General features: G+C 51.9%; 1 protein-coding gene across 1 annotated transcript in view; it reads right to left on the reverse strand.

Moving 5' to 3' along the window:
* The window catches only part of COL15A1 (collagen type XV alpha 1 chain), a 102111-nt gene that overhangs the window by 29349 nt on the left and 54955 nt on the right, over positions 1-17807 (reverse strand). The window contains exons 12-22 of the mRNA XM_059411206.1: positions 14473-14532; positions 13214-13306; positions 12033-12158; positions 11397-11459; positions 5479-5514; positions 4950-5090; positions 4684-4752; positions 3855-3890; positions 3664-3747; positions 2306-2371; positions 381-416 (exon numbers count right to left, since the gene is read on the reverse strand). Coding sequence (XP_059267189.1) covers positions 381-416; positions 2306-2371; positions 3664-3747; positions 3855-3890; positions 4684-4752; positions 4950-5090; positions 5479-5514; positions 11397-11459; positions 12033-12158; positions 13214-13306; positions 14473-14532 — 810 coding nt within the window. The remainder of the gene's footprint in view (positions 1-380; positions 417-2305; positions 2372-3663; positions 3748-3854; positions 3891-4683; positions 4753-4949; positions 5091-5478; positions 5515-11396; positions 11460-12032; positions 12159-13213; positions 13307-14472; positions 14533-17807) is intronic.

Here is a 17807-nt window from a genome sequence, read left to right on the forward strand (position 1 = left end):
TCTACCAACTGAAATGTTTGACTCATCCACTTGCATTCATAGAAAGCCAACCACGGGGTCTGGTTTCCGCTGGTACTGTGGAAGAGAGAGATAAGACCCAACCTCCACACGCTGTTCATGGTAAAATTGAGGGAAAAAAAGACAAGGACACAAATAACTGTTATTCAGGGCAGAAAAGAATCATGGCAGAGCTGAAAATAAAGCCTATGGGTCTCAGAGGAGGAAAGGATCCCTCCATGTGGGAGCCAACGAGGACAGGTTACATGAACAAGGTGGCACCAGAGCTTGGTCATGCAGAACGAGAGTGGCATTCCACGGGGAAGGAACAGAATGAACACAGCCCCAGAGCACAGAGGGAGGAGGGCCACTGTGGTACTTACTGGAAATCCTGGCAGCCCGGGTATGCCCTCCGGACCCTGTGACATAAGAAAAACCAAGCAGATGGGTGAGGAGTAGCATTTCCAGCAGGAGGGAGGCCAGCAGGAATGCGGGGCCTCAGGGCCCACCCCTCCCAGCACCTCCCAAAGGCCCAAGCATGTTCCGTGTGGAGGACCCCATGATCCTCTTTTAGACGAGGATGCCGAGGCCCGGGAGGAGAAGGAACCATGCAGAGTCACATGGCTAGTTAGTGACAGAGCCAGAGGGAGCCATACTCCCTCTCTACCGCCAGGGAGGACCTTATATTTGAAGTCGCTGACTCCTGCTCTGGGAGATCACTCAGCATCAACCTCAACTTGTGTTCTTGAGAATAAGCCCCTCATTTCTGAGGAGTGGGCCCGGAGAGCGTACTGAGATATTTATGGGTGGAAATGGGGGCGTTTGGGTGGCGTTCTTCTCCCTCAGAGAAGAATAAACAGGGTCTGGTTCACTACACATTGGTCAGGGCTCTGTCTCTTGACCCGGGCACTCACATATCCATTAAAGTCTGTGAGTGTGATACAATACATAAAGAGAGAGACAACTGGAAAGCAACACATTTCTCAATGCCCTGTGCGTACAGGGGGGTGGGGAAGCACGAGGGTGCTGGCTGGGACTTGAGTCCTGTCAGGGAGGGAAGGTCCTCTGAGGAGGACACTCTTGGCCCTTTGTTGGGACTGAAAAGGACCCCTGAGGACCTGGATTTGCTAAGGTGGGGGCGGGGGGGACACAGGGATTGGCAGGGAAGGTAGATTCTAGAGGTGGGCAGAGGGAGAAGGGGCGGGGACAGACAAGGCCCAGGGACTCTCAGAATGGAGAGGCCAAATATTTCATTTGAGCCTGTATATTGCTTTAGTAATAACCCACCTAATACCCTAAACCTCTAATAGTTTGGGAAATACCAAGAGCCTCTGTGAGACAACTTTGGCTTGACAGTGGGTTTGCTTTAGGGGTTGATCACTGGGGTGTTTTGAGTGATTTTCTAGAAATCAAGGGAAGGGATGTAGTGCAGAAGAGACAGGAGAAGACCCCACCAACAGAGGTGACCCTGCAGGAGACTGGCTCTAGAGGAACCTCCCAGGTATTTGCAGAAGCCTTGGGGAGGGCACCAAGGGCCCCTGGACATGGATGGTGGGGCCAGGCCAACCTCAGTGGGGACTGCTGGGGGATGACCCCCAAAGCCAACTGTGGAGGTATGAGCCTCAGTCTCCATGTGGGCCTCCACAGAGGGCAAAGCAGGTCCATGCCCTAGCCTCTCATGAGCTGCCCCAGAGGCTGGTGAGGTCTTATCAGAGAATAGGCTCAGGGGCTCAGCTGACCTCTCTCCCCAGCTATCACCAGCACATGCTGGGAGGGGTGATGGGAATGTATGGCACAGCCTGCAGGAAGGAGTTTCCTTCCTCTTAGGTCCTGCTGTGCCTTAGACCAACTCTGTGGACTAGCTTCCCTGAGTGTTCCTGGTCTCTAACAGGGGCTAGAAGAACTGAAGCAAGTCACATTCTCTCCTTGTGTACCACTTTTCCCATGAGCACAAGGTTAGGTCTCTCTAGGCTCTTCCCATTCTGTGAAATGAGATCGTGTTAAGAAAAGCAGGCCAAAGCCATCACACGGACATCACTGGGTTTGTTACTTCTGATTCTCTGATTTCCATGACACATACTTCTGGTACATGAGACTGGAAGCTTCCACTGCATTGGACAAAACTCCCAGGACAATCAAATTAATGTGATGGCAACTACTCAGAAATGCAAAGTTCCTTTTCCCTTCTATCCTGACACACTCTAGCTCCACGCTTCAGGAGCTAAAAGGGTTCCGAACGAACCCAACTTCATTTCCGCAGGGGCCTCTGGGTAGGACCCGCACTCTGGCAGCAGCTGTGGATACGCACCGGAGGCCCAGCCAGCTCAGGGACGTCTGAGAGATTCATGAATCCGTGGGTGATGTTGGTTAAGGACTGAAAAGAAAGAAAGCAGACAATGAGACAGAGGGTAGCACACATCCCACTGGTGGCAGGCTTTAACGGAGGTCACCCCAGGGTGACAGAACACAGGTAGACACTATAACATCCAAAACTGACTGCCAACACACCCATCCCCTCCCCCACTTCTTATACAACAGCACTGAGCTGCCAGCACTTTCTTCTTTCAGTTAACCTTAAACTTGCATAATACGTACATGCCTGCTCTCTTTTAAAATTTTAAACATGTGTCTATATTTTTAAGCTAGCTATATATATATATATATGTATATATATATATATATATCTCCACAGTAAGCTTGCAGTGTTGGCTGTGTGTGTGTGTGTGTGTGTGTGTGTGTGTCCATGGGCCTGTTTTACATAAATGGCATCAGGCTACCTGTATGATTTTTCAACTTGCTTTCTCTAACTACACAGCATGGCCATCTTTCCATGTGGAACTGGCCATATGGGGCATTTCTAGTTTTAAGGTATTGCTAAAAGCTGTCTTAAAGGGCCATACAATTCACACTGTTGCTAGAGCATATGAGATTATTTCACCACGCCCTTACCCATGCTGGATATTTTTAATACCCCTCTCTCCCCCTTTTTAAACTCTAGTCATCCTTTTTTCCAGTTATTTGGGATTTTTGTCTTTCTGTCATCTACTGGTATGACGTCATTGTGTCTCCAAAGGGCCACAGTTTCTCTCCAGTGTGAGGCCCTAACATGAAGGGGACCTTGCTCTGGTCCCAACCACATCCCAGCCTTCTCTTCAAATTTCCATCTCTCTCCACCCCGTCCACAGCCATCAGCTCCCTGGGCCTTGGATACACATTTATACTCTGAACTGTGGGCCTGCCACCGGAATTCTGGAGGTCCTGTCCTTCACACGTACCTGAAGATCCTCTCAGCTCTTAAGTCTCTGCTCAAAGACACTTCCTCCAGAAAGTCTTCCTGAATTTCTCATAACCCAAAACATCTTCCTACTTGCTCCCTCACTTAGGTTCCTCTGCCTCTCTGTTACAGCTCTATTACAGCCGTTCTCTTGGCTGCAAATGCTGCCAACCAGAGGAGTGTTCTGGAAGCCCCATGTGAGAGAACAGTGGTACTGGGGGGTAAGAACAGACACACGGGGTATGCTGGTGGCTGGGAACTCTAATTCCAGAAGCCAGCTATGTGCCCTCTGTGTAACCACCAGCACTGAAGGCCCCAAAAGCTATGGACTACCTTATCTCCCCTTCAGCAAAGGCACAAAATAGTCATTCTCCAACCTGGATGATACTTACACTGGACAAGACTTCGATGCGACCTGGTGGCCCCCTGGGTCCAGGGGGTCCCACAATGCTGGCTCCATCCATGCCTCTCTCACCCTGGATACAGCAGTGATAGTGGGAAAAAAAAAAAGTCATTGTACAGAGATAACGCTCCTAGAACCTGGCTGGGAACCCCCACCCCCATCTCAGATCTGTGACCTCACCTTGGGTCCCTGGTCTCCTTTTTCTCCTTTGGGACCCTGGCGAAACAAACAGACACTCTTTGGTTTTCTTCTCTTCACTTTGCTTCCTCTCCATCTCTCCTCCTGCCTTGCCGTCTCTCCCTAAGCACCCACATGAATTTTGCCCCCAGATAATGGGGGTAAAAGATGATGGGCAAATTCCCCTTCCAGAGTCAGAAAGAATGAACACCCATAGGTCTCTGCCAGCACGGAGCAAGTGTCCTCTTAACCCTGAATCCCAGAGCCTTCTGCATCTGCAGGAGAGGGAAGGGTCTTATTTAATCACGGAGGGGGCTATGCCGCCTGCCCCTGTGAGGCTTCTCTCCTGGACTGGTGTGCTCAGCTCTGGGTCCCATCCGACAAGGATAATGAGGTCTTTAACTCATTATCTTTGTCAGATGGGACAAAGATGGGGAGGGGTGGTTCTCTTGAGAGCAGGCATCATTGCAGAGGATGGATAATACCTCCCTGGGGCTAGGGGCAGCCGGAAGGAGCCCCTGTCAGGAGCACAGGGTTCTGAGATGAGGAAAGTGTTAGTACTGAAGGGAGCAGCAGGTAGGAGGCAAGGAAGCTGAGATGCTTGATTGTAAGGGACAAAGAGAAGACTTTCAAGATTTCCCCTATGATGTTTTATATAAAACGTCTGTGCCGCTCCTCAAAGAAACGAGCTATAAAGAGCACTTAGTGTCCCATTGCATGGCTGGCAGACAAAGGCACAGAGAGGGTGAATTACTGAAAACAGCAGAGCCCGGATGGCAGCCCCCCCCCCCCCCCCCCCCCCCCCAGACGAAGGCTTCCGAACTCAACCTACACTGGGAGCCACTGGTCCGGAGAGTCCAGGTTCATGTAACAGCCTGATGCTTCCAGACCCTTCAGGATCCTGGGAAAGAAAGAGAATGAGTATTTCTTACCCAGTTCCCGAGCACCTACTGGTGCCAGGTGGGGAGCTGGGCCCCGGGGCTGGGCTCAGTGGAGGGTCACCACCGTCTCTGTTATTGGACCAACATCTGTTAGCTGGTTTGCTCCACAGTCCCTAGTGCATGTTGTACTTTAGCCACAAAAAGGGGGGCAAAGTACCTCAAGTCCAAGTCCAGCTGTACACCCAGGGCCTGGGGGCCCTGGCGGTCCAGGAGGCCCTGGGGGTCCCATGACCCCGGGAGAGCCAACTTGTCCATTTTTCCCTGGAGGTCCCGGTAAGCCTCTGTTGCCAGGGTCACCCTGTAAGAAAGACGACAGGTTTATTGTGCAGCCCTGGGTTCACCGGTGGAAGGAGCAAAAGACACGCCTGAGTCCGAAAATCATTCTTTGTACTTAATGAGGCTGATGGGTTCTCTGACAGCCACTGCTTCGAGGTACGGAAACCTCCGTCTTGCTAACTGACATTTTCCGTGGAGACACGCTGATGCGCTCTGTGCATCCGGCCCTTGGGGTGGAGGGCGGGGGAGGGGAGCAGACATGGTATCCATTCTGCTTTCCCCAAGCACTTCCTGAGATCCGTGCTCTCTGCTCCCAGACGCGCAGACCCTCAGCACTCCAGCCCAATGGAGCAAACCCAGAGAAAGGCCACGAATGAGAAGAAAGTATTTTCCTTTTCTTTTTCTTTTACCTTTTCACCGACTGAGCCGTTAGGCCCCCTTGCGCCCTGGGGGGGAAAAAACAAAACAAAAGACATACACACACACAAAACAAAAAACAAGAGAAAGGACCAATTAATATATCTCATTTGGTATAATCAGAAGAAAAAATGCAGAATTAATGACTCTTAAGTAACAGGATATTAAAAGGGGCTGATGTCTCCGAGCCGAGCGTCTGTTTGCGAGGCAAGTTACACTGAAAGCTGGAGAAATCTCGTTTTTCAACTGTTAGCTCATTGCCTACCTCAAGAGTGAAAAGGAGAAGTTAAAGATGAACCAGGGAGAGACTGGGGAGGAATAATTCCCTTGGAGAATTATCTGTACACTGGCTGGTCCCTTTTCCCACCTTCCCACAATGCAAGTAGAGGGATATGTCTCCTACCTGAAGCCAAGAAAGGGCCTTCAAGAACTTGATATGTATTTCCTAGACTTTTGGAGATTTGTGGAATGATGATGGACTTTCTTCTGGATAGATCTAAAGACCAAAAGCTGGCTGGGGTGGCCCCGGAATGGGATTGGGGGGGAGGGTATCACTCTAACGTGGGTTGCATGTCCATTCCCAATGGGAACCACAGTACAGGTTGAGAGAGGGGGCTTAGATGTAGATTCCATAGATGAGAACCAGCGATGAGCTCTGAGTAGAGGGGAGGACCAATGGGGGGCTGGTGGCCAGGAGCGGTCAACCACAAGAGACATGGCCCTACATCAGGGGACTGTGGACAGGGCCCCCCAGTGGGAGAACCTCTCAGGATTCACAAAGGAAGGAGCCAGGAAAAGGTCCTGACACTTGATTGTGATGTACCCGCCTTCTGCGGCTCTGCCATTCTCCCCAATCCCTCTCTCCCTGGGCTGGATGGCCCTTCATATCAAATCCATAGAAAGGACAGAACAGAGAGTTCCAAAATAATATGCTCAAAAGTCAGATGGCAAATGACACCGAAACTGAAAATAGCAAGGAACGCTAGGGCAAAAACACAGGAAGCTGCAGCCAGAGACTTCAATGGTGGAGAGAAAACACAGGGGAGAAAGGATCCTGCAGAGTGGAGGCAGCGGAAGCCAGGAGCTGGATGTGGCTCTGATGGGCAGATAAGTTCAAATTCTGGAGCAGGAATGCTGGCAAGCGGTGCCCGTTCCCCCTCACCTCCTGGTCTCACGCCTACATGAACAATGAACGTTGTTTACTAGAGTCAGGACATAGGGCCGAGCCTCGAGTGGCTAAGGGAACCCAGGGAGGTCCAGGAGTACCCCAAAACTCATAAGACCAGCTGCAGAGGGGCCCTGCCTGATGGTACACCCCACTGCCCCCATCCTCTCCCCGAAACCTGCAAGTCTCTGAAATAGATGCTGCCCAGTTCTCCAACAGAGGCAGAAAACAGACCGAAGAGCGGTTCCAATTTCCGAAAGCAAACAGACAAGCAAGAAACACCACACATCCGGAGGGAAGACAACACAACACTGTGTAAGGGAGGCAGCAGTGCCGACGGAATGCACGCCCAGGGAAGGAGCAGGAAGAACACAAGCCAATTGGGACGCTAAGTGTATACAATCCGTATTCTCAGGGAGAAAAGGGAGGGCTTTCTAGCCACGAGACGTGGGCAAGCTATCATGGCATAAGCACAGATCACTTCGAGATCTTAAAAATAAAAATACATAACCGTCGAAAGAAGTGCTCTACAGCGGCTGAATCACAAGAGAGGCAACGGAGGAGAGACTTACAGAATCTGGCTGTAGAGTTCCCCTGCCTTCCAGCGGGGACATTAGTGGGTGGCGGGACGGGAAGGGCTGCCGGGAGAAGGAAGCGGTGGTGGCCGGGCTCAGAGGCTTCTCTGCCTACCAACCCGACCACTGAGAAACTACATGGGACTTTTCACCATGGGCAGAAACAGAAAAGAATTGTATTCCAGTTCCTCCTCCTAATCTGGAGGCTGCGGTTTCTGGGCCGGCTTTCCTCGGGTGTGACCAGCCAAGCCGTCCTCTGCGGCCTGTCGCCATCTGTCCTTGAAGGAAGTGCCGACCTTGTCACAAGTCACATCGCAGTCAATCAGGGATATTGTGAAAGAGAAATTAAACGAGGCTCCTCTCTCGACTCCTGGACTCCATCCTCCAAAAACCTTATTGTGTTCCCAGCTGAGCTTGTTAAAGAAAATGATGTTTGGAGAGTGAAAAACGGTCTTTTTCACGTTACCTTTCCAGCTCTTCAAATTGAGAGTCCATCTTGTAGCAGTTTCAAAGGAAGTTCTGGAAGTTCTGGAAGTTTTGGATCTTGATTAACTGGTCTCAGAAACAGAAGATTTTATCCAGCTTGTACATGCAAAAAGGTACTACTTGGACCCATTCCACTGGCTCACAGATTCGGTGGCCACCGTTTTGGAACCTGAGCGGATCAGCTTGGGGCACAGAAGAGCTCATCTTGGAATTTATGTGAACACATACAGTGGAAACTGGCAACCCCAATGACAAGAGTCAGCAAAGACTCTCTGCTCCCCAAATGACAGGGTAGAGCCGTCCTTCACTGTTCAGTGGGTTCTAGAGGATCCTGGAATACCAACCAGCCCAGCTGCGGGGTTGGCTGTGGCAGTGAGGTATGGAGAGGCCAGTTCCACAACTGAAATACTGCCAAAGACCGAGGTGCAGGAGTGCTACAAAATCACGCTGCAGAATTCACTAGAAACTTCCGCTCATTACAGGAACTAAATTTGCTAAGGACTTTATTTGACTTCAACAGTATAAGAACATCAAAGAACCTAATAAATACATTGATTTTTTTTTTTTCCTGTTGTGGTATCTGAGATGTTACAACTTACTGCCTCATACATGTCTGTCAGCTGAGCTCTTGGTGTTCGTTACACTGATAACTTCAACTTGTTACAATTAGAACTGACCATGGTCCATTTGCTTTGATGGGGGTCTATGATCCTGATTTTGTACCAAACACGTCTGACGGTCAAAGAAGATATGAAATGGGAAATCAGGCCAGTACTGAAATGTTCAAGTGACCTAAGCTGTTTACCAGCCCCAAACCCATAACTGTACCTTTATTAAGCGTGGTTCACCGTGTAGGTTCTCAAGAGCACCCTGCTCTGCCGTGTGTAAAATTTAGAGAACTGCTCAAATCCCGGTGGGGTTCAGTAGAGAAAGGGCAGCTGATAATGATTGACTTGCATTTCCCCTCATCTCATGGGCAAGACAGAATCTCCTATATATACGAGGCCCAGCGACGACATTTTGGCAGGTCAGTGGGATCACTCAAAGCCCATTACTGGGAGCTCAATGCCCCTTCGCAGTTCTGGGCACTGAAGAAAACTTCAAAACACAAATTCCTTCCTGCCTGGCTGTCCCAGCACCTTTTGACATTGAAGAACACAGTGAATGACTCAGATTGTAAAAGGAGGACAAGAGTGGGGATTGCGAACGCTACCCGTGTGCTGAAGATCCAGGTGGTACAGTGTGCCGCCCACAAAGCAGGAAGGAATGTTCCAGAGATCCATCTCTAGCACGTTGCAGAAGCGTCCTTTCCAGAAGCATTCTGTAGCTGGGAAAGCAGGCTACTCTTGTCCTGTTCCTTCATGAGCTAAAGATCTCAGGGTAGCAGCTCCTCTTAATTCGGGGAAAAAAAGCTGAGAACGCCTGTCATCGAACTCAACATAAAGTAATCTATTGCATAAATTCTAAATGACCATCCACATTTTGATGACAATCCCAATTTGAAAATAATGAATATATAGGATAATATTCTTTTGCCAGCCAAATAATTCCTTGGGGGAAAATTCTTTATTCTTTGGGGGAAACCTGCCCTTTGGACAACTGCCCAGACTGGTCTCCACACATGGCGAGAGAGAAGAGAGGCTGTTTTCTGGGCAGCACGAGGAATGATTCCCTTCTATGTGGCCATGTACCGCCTGGCAGGAAATGAGGCCCTTGTCACAGGAGGTATGCAAGCTGAGGAACAGATACCGTGCAGGGGAGTCAAGGATCAAGTGATGTGTCACTGGATCCTGCATTGTGTGACAACCCGGAGACTGCTCATGTTCTCAGGCACCCTTCTGTTATTGGACATCCCTACTATGGACCTCGGGTTACTTTTGTCCTTTAAGAGATTTTTTTTAGGTAAATGTCATCTGCAAAATTTCTTCCGAGCTTTCTAGATCTAAATTTCCAAGTCCTTCTCGAGTCTGCTTTCACTTGACCAGAAAGTGTCTTCTACACGTGGTACGACAAATTTGGACTCATGCAAATTTGGGGGAGAAAACTGTAATTTATCTCTAACAGTGATCCTGGGCGAGCCGGCTGCCTTGGGCCGTTGCAGACGGTACCCGCCCCATGTCCGTGTGTGCGGATGTGGCTATGGGTATTTTTAAATACCAGACGAGCATGGGAGGGGTGTGCGCGGGTGGGTAGGGGAGAGCTGGAAAGAAGGACAGGGAGGAACAGTGTAGGTCTGTGATGTTTCCTGCAAAATCTAATTTCTTATGAAATCGTTGGTACATGTAAAAACGAGTCCTATAAAGCTTGACAACTAGTTTCTTTCTTCTTTTTCTGAGAGATGAGCTTTCCATGGAAATCGAGTTACTGTTTCAATTAAAATAAACACCCTTGAGAGCTGATGGAAACTGGAAACTCATTTCAGCCAAGATGGCGGTGTCTGGGGAGTTAGCATTTTCCACAGCTTCATACAGTGGGGTCCACAGAAGGCCTTGCTCCCCATCCCAGTTGGGAGGGATCCTCCCTCCTCTGATCCCCAGGGAAACTCACAACTGCATCACTGCATGGAGGTTTACTTTTTTTTTAGTGTTCCATCATTCATTATTTGCATGTATGCCTCATTTTGATTGTTCTCCTTTGCAGGATATGGCTTATCTCCTCAAAGAGGCTGGAGACCGATGGAAGGGCAGGACCTCCACCCCTGCGGCATCATGTGGGGTTTGCAGACTGAGGACAATACAAGCTTACAGAGAATGAAGAGACTGAAGGGAATGGCCCGTTCGCTGGTCAGACGCTCACAGAGGCCTGAGCCAGATTCCAAGGACACATAGACAGCGCTAGAGCTGTTTGCTGCAGATAAGCTAACACGGGCTCAGAGGGGTCCTGGGCAGAATCAATGCTGTGCTAATGGGAAGCGCAAGAGGGACAGCTGCTTTCTGCTCATCGGGAGTTTGAAAGGGCTTCTCAGAGGATGTATCTGAACCGGCCCTTGGAGAACGAGGAAAGGGAAAGTCACCTGAGATGGAGAGAAAGCATGTGCAAAGGGCAGGGGGCCATCCAGGAAGGGCAGGCCCAGAGCACCACAGCAGGGCTGCAGGGTGACCCAGAATCCATGTGCGGGAGCGGCAGGGGACGGAGCTGGGAAGGCTGGTCTGGGCACTGTCAGCGTTTGGCCCTTCAGGCAGCAGCAAGGCTTGACACCTTCTCAGCAGAGACCAGAGGGAGCCTGCCGCTGCAGGAGGATGGACAGGTAGGGCAGGTGGGGGGAAGTTGGATTGCGCGTGGGAAGAATGGGACACTGGCGAGAAGCCTGAAGCTGCTGTGCGGACGAGGGGAGATGAACCTCAGATCAGGGTGGAAAGAGGCAAGGCAGGTGGATGACAGATGGGCCAGTCCCCGAAATGGGTGGGGCAGGGCAGGAAAGGGAGATAAAGGAGGACTTAGAGAAGATTCTGCGTTTGCGTCCTCGGGACTGGGTAGAAGGCAGCATCATTCACTGAAGCTGGAAGATGCTGAGCTCAGGTTTGGGTATCAAGAGCCCTGGGACGGAGACATCCAGCAGAGAGAGGATTCAGAGGGGATTAGAAAGGGTCCTTCACCTAAGAGGCAAGGACAGGCCTAGGGGTAAGTGAGAGGCAGTGTGGCCTGGTGGCCCCCATACGTTGGGCCCCTCCCACCCTGTCCTTACCTTCTCTCCCTTCATCCCAGGAAGGCCGGAGGCTCCATCAGCTCCAGGCTGTCCCTCGGGGCCCTGGGAACAACAATGACAATCAGGCCACAGCATCTCTTATAAGAATCAAGAATGAACCTTTCCTAGAGAAGGAGGCCTTAGCTCGGAGGACTGAGCTGGTAAGGTCAGTGGGTCCAGGAGCCTTGTGTCAGTTTAGGGCAGAATACAGGCCTCTGGCCCCAGCATGGTCACTGCTGACCTTGCCCCGAGGACGAGTGTCCTTCACTCTCTGGATGGCATTTTCCTCTCTGGAGGGGAGCGGGGGGCAGGGTCAGACCAGATGGCCTCTAGTGGCCTTGTGCTCCAGGCCTAGCACTCTGATGTCCTAGGATTCCAAGATTCCACCTGAGTTTGCCTCTCCTATAATGACTAAGATAAAGCAGCAAAGGAGGGGGTAGGATGGTGTATTTCTTGGCTTCTGCCTCTTAAGAGTCTTAGCAATGACTCAGCTGAGGCCTTTTTTGCTTACAAACATTAGCAAGCTGCTCACTCTCTGTTATGAGCCTTCATGCTGGGGTCTGGGGGCTCTATGTGCCTCCCTGGCTAGAGAAAGCCTCATGGCCACTGAGAGGAGGAGAAAACCCAGCAGCTCACCGGGGGTCCAGGTTCCCCAGCAGCTCCATCCTCTCCAGGTGATCCAGGGGGTCCCATGAAAACATCCGTTCCTGGTTTTCCTGGAATCCCAGGTGAGCCAGGTGGGCCTGGGGGGCCTGGGGGACCCTAAAAAACCAGAAAGTCTGTTAAGAAACAGCAGGGGAGGGGATAAACATATACCAAGCATTTATGTTCCATCCATTCTTTCCGTTCCTTGCACTAACACTACAAGTAGACAGCGGTGTTTGCACTTAGCTGATGGGGGAAACTGAGGCTCAGTGAGATAATGTGACTTGGTCTGGGCTCACACACTCACAGCTAATTATTAGAAGAGCTGGGATTTGAACCAGGGTCTTTCTGAGCCCCTCATATCATGTGTTCTCCCCAGTTATATGTGTACAATAAAAGTCCAATCAGTTAGACTTTTCAGAGGTGTTCTAATTTAGTTTTCTGATTACCTGACAGGGCAGTCAAAAACTTCCTGTTGCTAACCCTTATTAAAACTCTTTAGCCTCTTGCTGGGTTGGCTGATCCCACCAGCCTGGAAGAGCCATGTGGCTCCCACTCCATTTACCCAGTGAGTCCAGAACCTTCCTGCTCTACCCTGAGGTGTGGGCAGGGGGTGGGGGAGGCAACTGAGTGGTGGGGAATCAGCACAGGGGGTTCTGAATGAGGTTGGGGGCCTCAAGACAAAACCACCAGCTGCAGCTGGAGCAGGGAGGTGCTGCCCAGGAACCAGGAACCAGGAACCAGGAACCAGTGGGGACCCTGCCTTGGGCGGGAGGCTGAGCGGGTAAGACCAAAGAGGAAGGAGTGGCTGAAGAGGTAGGAGGGGCTGCCTCAGGGTAGGAAGGATTTCCAGAAGAGTCTGGAAGCCCAAGTGTGAAATACTACCTAGAGAAGAGGCCAGTGGTTCTCTATAGTGGGTACAGGGAATAGGGGTAAAGCCAAGTAAGAGGCTAAGGTCACAGGCATATGCTGTGGGACAGCCCTGGATGCCCGGGAAAGGGGGCAGGGGTGAAGTAGGGGTCCTGAAGAGAAACTAAGGCTCATATTCACTTGAAACAAAACTGATCAAAGTGGAAAATGCCAAACATAGACACATGTGGGGGAGAAATATAATCCTCCCGATGACTGGGAAGGCAACCCCAGACACCAGGTGGTTCCGTCTTCACACTCACCCTCAGCAGCTCCTCACTGCGCACCAGATCGCCAGAGCCGGAGCCGACGTCCGAGCCCCAGCCCAGGCCAGAGCCCTCGGTCTCAGCTCCTACCTGGAGAGAGAGGAAATTCCCACCACTTGGTTTCACCTACCACTCCCCAAGGACAGCCTTGTCGCCAGAAGTCTTTCCTTACTCTGTAGCCCTGTAACTGCAGCTGCCAACCTTCCTTCTGGCCTTTTCTCCCGCTCCCTTCTACCCCTCCCCTCCTCCCCCACCACATCCTGCTGCACAGCCAACGGGCAGCCCGTCCTTGAACATACTGTGCTCGTTCACATCTTCTCAGCCTCACTTCCTGCCTTCCAAACCCCTACTCATCCTTCAAGGCCTAGTTCTACTGTCACCACTTCCAGGAAGCCCTCCCACCCCATTTCCAGGTGGAGGCGGAATTCATCTCTCCCTACTCTGTGTTCCTCACCAACCTCTGCTGAGGTCTCGATTTGGTGGTAGGACCACCCGCCTTGAAGCTCAGCTGTGTGAATGTCTGTCAGCCCCTCCAGACTAGGACCCCTACAGGGTTGGCCCATCCTGAGATACCGCTGGATGTCCAGTATCTTGGCACAAGATCTGGTACCAGGAAGGTACTCGGTGCTTACTTGTTGAATGCCATCAAATTCCTCCAAAGAACAAAAGGGAATTTCTAAAAATCCCTTTCTGGAACTTAATTCCCGAGCCCAAGAACCAGGGGAGGCTGAACTCAATCACAGAACGTGCACGGAGCACACGCTCCAAGGCCCCGAGGAGAAGCTGGGCTGGAGGTCCCGGCTGGGTTGAGAAGGGAGCAGTGGTGTGGGAGAAGGAAGGTGGGGACTGCGGGGCTTGCTGACACCACCTGAGGGACCGGCTAGACTCGGGGCTTGCAGACTGACTGGATGGGGGGTGGGAGGCAGAGGGCCCCTGGAGGAGGCTTCCTGATTTCTGTCTTGGTATCCAGGAAGGTGGAGCACCACTTCCCAGAAAGGAGGCATCCTGAGGGAGGAACAGGTCTGGGGCATTGGGACAAGTTGTTCAGGATGTGGTTGAGAGACGTACGGGCCATTCAGAGCACCGGATATAAACGGGATGTAAAGAGACTCCGCTCCTGGGCTCACTGAGGGTTCTGACAGAGGTCAAGGCCCCACGTGTCACTGGAAGACACCCTGAACCTTAGGCTGGGCCTATTTCTTGGCTTCCCAGCCCCTGCACGCTGTGTGTGTGCTGAGCCTGGGTGGGGGTCTCACCGTGGGTCCGGTTGGCCTGGCAGGTTCGGGATGGCCAGGAAGCCCCTCCCCAGCTTCAGCCTAAAGAGAACAAGATGGTCAGTGGAGTGCTGGCCGCCCCCCACCCCCTCCACACACACACTGTCCCCTCAGCTCCCTGTAGAAACCGCTCATCTTTAAGAGGAGGCTTACACAGGGAGGGAGAAGGCTTTGTTCTTCATAAGCCAGCCCAAGGGACACTCAACCACCCTGGGCCAGGAGCCCTTCCTCTCTGCATCACACGCATAGTGTGCATGGGAATGATGGAAGGAAGGAGGCAGTAGGGACCCTCCCCATCCCATCACCTAGGGTCCCCCCGCCCCACACCCCGGTCTAGGTGCTGCCAGAACAAGGTAGCCAGGCCCCTGTGCCTCCCTCTGAAGTCCTGGCCACCCTGCTCCCCCCACCAGCCCTGCACCCTGTCCACAGGGTTGTAGGCCTGTCTCCCTGGGACCGGGGGCTTCTGGAGGGCAGGTGTGGCACCCGAATCTCCTCCAGGCCCCAGTGTCTGGCACATGGCCCTTGGTGGGTACTCAGGAAAAGCTTTCAGAGTGATAGGAATACCCACTTGGAAAGGAAAAGGAAACAGAACATAAGAAAATGCAGTATCCCAGGGGGCATTCAGCTGTCACAAAGGGTGCAGAGAAATGGCTGCTCTGACAAAAAAGGTGACACAATGGCCTGAGCCACCAGAAGGAATGGAAACACCAACAGAGCCTGTGTGGTGGGACCTGCTCCTGGGAACTCTACTAGCATCCGAAGTCCACCGAGGAGGCCAGCCTAAAAGGAGGACACCACCCTCCCCAGACCCCAAGCCCTCCCGCCCCTCCATCCCCACCGGCAGCCCCTCCGACCCCAACAGGACCGGAACACCCTCCATCCAGGGGAGGGTGGAAGGGAGGCAAGAGGACCGGGACCAGCAGGCAGACCAAAAAGATCCCCAGAGGCAGCCCGGCTGCTGCCTCTGGCTAAAGCAGGCTCCGTGGGTGGGACCTCAGCAGGCTGGGGGGGCTCCCGGGGGGCCCTCACTCTAGTTACCATGGGCACAGCCCCTCGGTGACAGTTCAACTTCACTGCTGCTTCTGGAATAGTCTGTTATCTGTCTGTGGGGACAGACACCAGACAAGGCACTCCCACCAACACCACCTGATTTCAGACTGACAACATCCTCGAGGGGTAGTCTTCGCCATCCCCATTTTACAGATGGAGAAACTGGAGCACAGAAGTGGCAAAGACCTCTCTGGAAATCCCACAACTCCCAAGAAGCAAACTCAAGTGTCTGAAGCCCCCATGTTCCTGGGCTTTCCCAGGAAGACACTCAGGGGCAGAGACGGGAGCCGAGCTGGAGAAAACCATAATTGGAAGGACCCTCCCTTTACAGATGGGGAAACTGAGGCCTGCAGAGGTTAAGGACACCGATCAATGAGGAGAGGTGGCCAGACCTGAGCCCAACACCTATTTTTTTTGGTTCTCCCAGACTCCCAATTCAGTCTCTTTGGGACTCAGTCCTCTTACTGCTTCTGCTGTTTCCTTGATCAGAACTGACTCTATTTACCCCAAATAGCACGCTCCAGGCACCTGACCAGAGCCAATGTATTCCCCAGAATGGTCACCGTGCCAGCCTTTTCTGCTTGGGGCCCAACCTGCCCTGTCCTTCCCACGTGTCCTCTCTGAGCCAAGATAAGAAGATGTTATTGAGCCCTGGTCCGTGTCCCAAAGACATGACAGAGCAGCTCAGCTCCGATATGGGAGCCCCTTCATGAGCTCAGTGTGGCCTGGGGGCTTGCAGCGAGCCTCTGCACAGAGGTTTGGTCACCTAGCCTCTGCCATGCCCCTCACACCCAGCAGACACTAGGGTCTTGATAAGTATTCCCCAAATGACTAGTGGAGTGACCTCATTTGGGCCACCTGGACCCTGATGACAGGCTTCTGGCTCATGTCTGAAGATGGACGGCTGGGGACAGTGCAAAATACAAAGAGACAAAGTCCAGACAGTAGTAAGGCTTTCACCCCTACTCATCTCCTGGGAGCTGTGTGACCCTGAGCAAACTGCCAGCCCTCACTAGGCCTGTATACGTAATTGACTGGGTGCAGCCATGCACTGGGTACTGACTCATGCGATTCTCACCACCACCCATGAAATAGGTGCTGAGACCCCGTGTTACATAAACAGAGAGAGAGAGAGATGAGAAATGTGTCACAGAGCTGTGGCAGAGCCAGCCTTGGATGTCCCTTTCCCCCACTGCCTTGGGTGACTTTGAGACTCACAAGGATCCTAAAGACGGTGTGGGTGCACTCTTCGCTGCCCCTACTGTGCCTTTAAAGCATTTGCTCATGAACCGAGGTTTCCACTTCCCTTCCCTGCTGATTCCTGGCACGGTGACCTGTCTTAGGGGTGACCTCTCTTCATCAGTCACGTGACTACAATCGGTGTGGCTCCCCCTTTCCCCATTGTCCCCCCTGCCTGGACTCTCCTTAGACCTTTCGCAAATTCCCACTGTAAAAGTCATAAACACCCCTGGTGAAAACACCAGAATGTATTGGGAACCTGCCAGGCCTCCCCAGTCCTGCCACTTTGAGGACACAACTGCTAACACTCAAGGAGGGTGTGTCCTTCCCGAGTTCGTGCGTGAGTTTATTTTTAAATAGTGAAGACCACAGAATGTACTCGAGCTTATAATCAGATTTCATTGTTCATTGTTATGTTGTATTTCTCCCACCATTAAATACTCCTAATAAGTGTAATTTTAATAGCTGCATAATGTTTCGTTATTTGAATATACTTTATTCGATCAACCTCCCTTTGGCTGTCTCGTTAAACTGTGTCTGACTTTTTTCTATTATGGGTAATATGGAGATTAGCAAATGTGTCTACAACCAAGCCTTTTTACACAGCAGACTATCTCCTTTAGCATTGATTCCCAGGACAGGAGCCTCTGGGTCAACACTGCGTAGTTTCATGTGTTCGCCAAGAGGTTCTCATGAGTAAGTGAGCCCAGGGGCATTGCCAGCAACGGGGCTGGTTTAACTAGACCACCGCAGGGGGGTTAGTCCTGGAGGGCTGTGATGGGTCCCACAGGTCACATGCGGGTAACATGGGTCAAGGCTTTGAAAGCGCAGGTGACCAGGTGTGACTCTGGTCACCAGACTGTCCCTTAAAAATATTCACACCTGAAGAGCAGCTTCCTTCAGATTCACAGCTGCCCAGGCTGGGAATCAGCTCTGGGGCTCTAGTTCCAAAGCACGAAGTTACAGCCCTTAAGTGAGGGCAATGCTGGGATGCTGGGCATGCGTAGAGAGCTTTCCAAACATTCCCA

Source organism: Mustela nigripes, chromosome 9 (assembly GCF_022355385.1).
Source record: "Mustela nigripes isolate SB6536 chromosome 9, MUSNIG.SB6536, whole genome shotgun sequence".
Lineage (NCBI taxonomy): Eukaryota > Metazoa > Chordata > Mammalia > Carnivora > Mustelidae > Mustela > Mustela nigripes.